Source organism: Monoraphidium neglectum (assembly GCF_000611645.1).
Source record: "Monoraphidium neglectum strain SAG 48.87 unplaced genomic scaffold scaffold00981, whole genome shotgun sequence".
Lineage (NCBI taxonomy): Eukaryota > Viridiplantae > Chlorophyta > Chlorophyceae > Sphaeropleales > Selenastraceae > Monoraphidium > Monoraphidium neglectum.
The window spans coordinates 9,441-11,948 of record NW_014012647.1 but is presented as its reverse complement, the minus strand read 5'-3'; the positions used below and the strand labels follow the sequence as shown (position 1 = coordinate 11,948).

The following is a 2,508-nucleotide window of genomic DNA, read 5'->3' as shown; positions in this document are numbered from 1 at the left end:
CCTCCTGCGGGCCCTGAACGGCGCCAGGGCGGCGCTGGCCGCGGCGCTCTTCGCGCTGCTGCGCCCCGTCATCGGCGCCGTGCCGCGCAACACGCGGCGGCAGCTGCGGCAGCTGGTGAGTCCCCCGGCGGCGCGCGCACACGCCGTCCCCGCCGCTTCGCGCGTCTCCCCGCCGTCCGCTCGCCTGGCGGCGCGTGCGTGTACGCGGGGCCCCTCCGCCCCCGCAGCTTGCGGGTCGCCCCTCAGGCCCGGTGCCGCCCACCCAGAGTCACCGACCCCTCCCCCGCCCCGCGCCACCCCCGCGCCGCCTCGCGCCCGCCGCAGGCGTCGCAGCTGCCCGCGGGACCGCTGTGGGCCAAGATCGCGTGGCTGTGGGAGCAGCCCTTTGTGCGCAGCGTGCGCATGGCGGCGTCTGTGGCGAACTGGGGGGTGCGGCTGCCGGCGATCGCGGCGCTCATACTCACGCAGGCCAGCGTCATCACAAGCCAGGTGCGTGGGGGCCTGCGCTCCGCTTGCCCTGCATACCTGCTCGCCCTGCCTCCTGTGACAGCAACCTCGGTGCTCCATGCGGCGCGCGCGTTATGTTCGGAGAGCCGGACGGCGGCCGCTGGCAGACGTGCGCGGCGCGGCGCGCGTGTGCATGCGAAGGGCCCGGTCCAGCATGCGCGAGCCGCGACGGCAAGTGCCCGCCGCGCCCCCTGCGGCCGCCGCTTTCTTCCGCAGGTGTCCCTCGCCATGCTGGCGCCGCTGCTGCTGGGGACGGGCATGCTGCTGCGCAGCATCAAGGCCAACGCGGCCTACATCATCCCGCGCGTCGGCCTGCTGTTTGTGATGCTTTGGATGTGCTGGTTCGTGCACTCGGTCATGCAGCGCACCCTGCTCTTCATGCAGCAGCAGGTGCGCGGGAGGGAGGGACGGGTGTCTGTAAGCGACTGCGCGCCCCGCGCACGGCAGCGCCGCTCGGCGGGCAGGCAGCGCCCCATGTTGGCGCACGCCTGGATCCGTGCTGGATCCGTCTCGTGACGGCTGATAAAGGGGCAGAAGCGAGGCTGTGGTTGCCTGCCGCTCGAGCATCAAACCAGCGCACACTCCCCGCGCAATCGCACTAAGTCCGCTCAGATGCGAGCGACTGACTCTGTTCTTACGCGCCCGCGAAACCCCCGCCCCCACGCCACCGCAGGGTCGCCTTGACCGCCGCATGACGGCCGGCCTGCTGACCCTGACCGAGTGCATCGCGCTCATGCTGGCCGCGATTGTGGTGCTGACCGTGGCCGGCATCAACATCGGCGGCCTGCTGCTGCCGGCGGCTGTGGGGCTGGCGTTTGCTTCAAAGGACGTTCTGCAGAACCTGGTGGCGGGTGAGGGGCCGGCATGGGCCGGGGTCGTTACAAGGCGCACTCCTGTGTCTCGCGCACGCGCGTGCATGTGTGTCAGTGTGTGTGTGTGTGTGTGTGTGTGTGTGTGTGTGTGGATGGGTGTGTGGGTGTGTGGGTGTTTGTCCCGTGCATGTGTATTTGTGTCGGTATCTTTGTGCATAAGGTCTGTGTGTATGAGAGAGAGAGAGTGTGTGTGTGTGTATGTTTGTGTGCGCGTGCGCTCTCGGTTTCGTCACCAACACTCCAAACCACTTGCGCCGCCGCCGCAGGCGGGTTCCTCCTTATCGTGGCGCCCTTCAGGATTGGCGACCGCGTCGCCGTCCCCTGCACCGCCACGCCGCCGCCCCCGGCAGCTGCGCCACCGCCCGCCCTGGCCGCCGACGGCGGCAGCGGCAGCGGTGGCGCAGGGGCGGCGGCGGATGGGGAGGTGGACGGCAGCGGCGGGGGCGTGCTGGTGGGGGGCGTCGGGGGCTGGTTTGAGGGCGTGTGTGAGTCGGTCTCGCTGCGGTACACAGTGCTGCGGTGCGGCAAGAGGAAGGTGCGCACATGCGAATGTGAAAGTGTGTGTGAAACCGGGCATGTGTGAGTGGGTGTGGGTGTGGGTGTGGACGTGTGTGTGCAGATATGTGTGAGCGTGCAAGTGTGAGCATGCATGTTTGGGTATGGTGTTTGTGCATTGTATGTACATGCTCGTGATCAACGCACTCACGCGTGTGCGTTCCCTGCCGCGCCCTGCTGCTCCTTCAGCGCCCTTCTCATCCGAGCCAGCCCCGCGCCGCCAACACCACGACCCCCCAACTTTCACTCCCAAAACCGACTCCAAAACAACCAATGAACTCCTCAACACTTGAAAACACCGCAGCTGATGGTCCCAAACATTGACTTTGTCAACCGCCAGTTCATGGTGCTGGAGGAGACCCCCGGCAGCCCCTCCCGCGCCGCCGCCCGCGCCCGCGCCAACAACGCCAGCCCCCGCGGGCCCGCCGGTGCCGCTGCGGGCGGCCGCGGCGCCGCCCAGCCGCCGCTGGTGTCTGGTCAGCCAATTACCCCGCTGCCGCCCGCGGGGCCGCACAACGGCGCGCCATACGGCGTGGCCGGGGCCCCCGCCTACGCAGGGGCCCCTGGCCTGCAC

At 69.5% G+C, this 2,508-nt stretch overlaps 1 protein-coding gene across 1 annotated transcript in view; it reads left to right on the top strand.

Annotated features, from left to right (window-relative positions):
- Positions 1-2,508, top strand: part of MNEG_6176 (hypothetical protein) — a gene marked incomplete at both ends in the record, with an annotated part of 4,885 nt that overhangs the window by 936 nt on the left and 1,441 nt on the right. The window contains 6 exons of the mRNA XM_014045350.1: positions 28-115; positions 325-489; positions 724-897; positions 1,181-1,358; positions 1,646-1,914; positions 2,239-2,410. Coding sequence (XP_013900804.1) covers positions 28-115; positions 325-489; positions 724-897; positions 1,181-1,358; positions 1,646-1,914; positions 2,239-2,410 — 1,046 coding nt within the window. The remainder of the gene's footprint in view (positions 1-27; positions 116-324; positions 490-723; positions 898-1,180; positions 1,359-1,645; positions 1,915-2,238; positions 2,411-2,508) is intronic.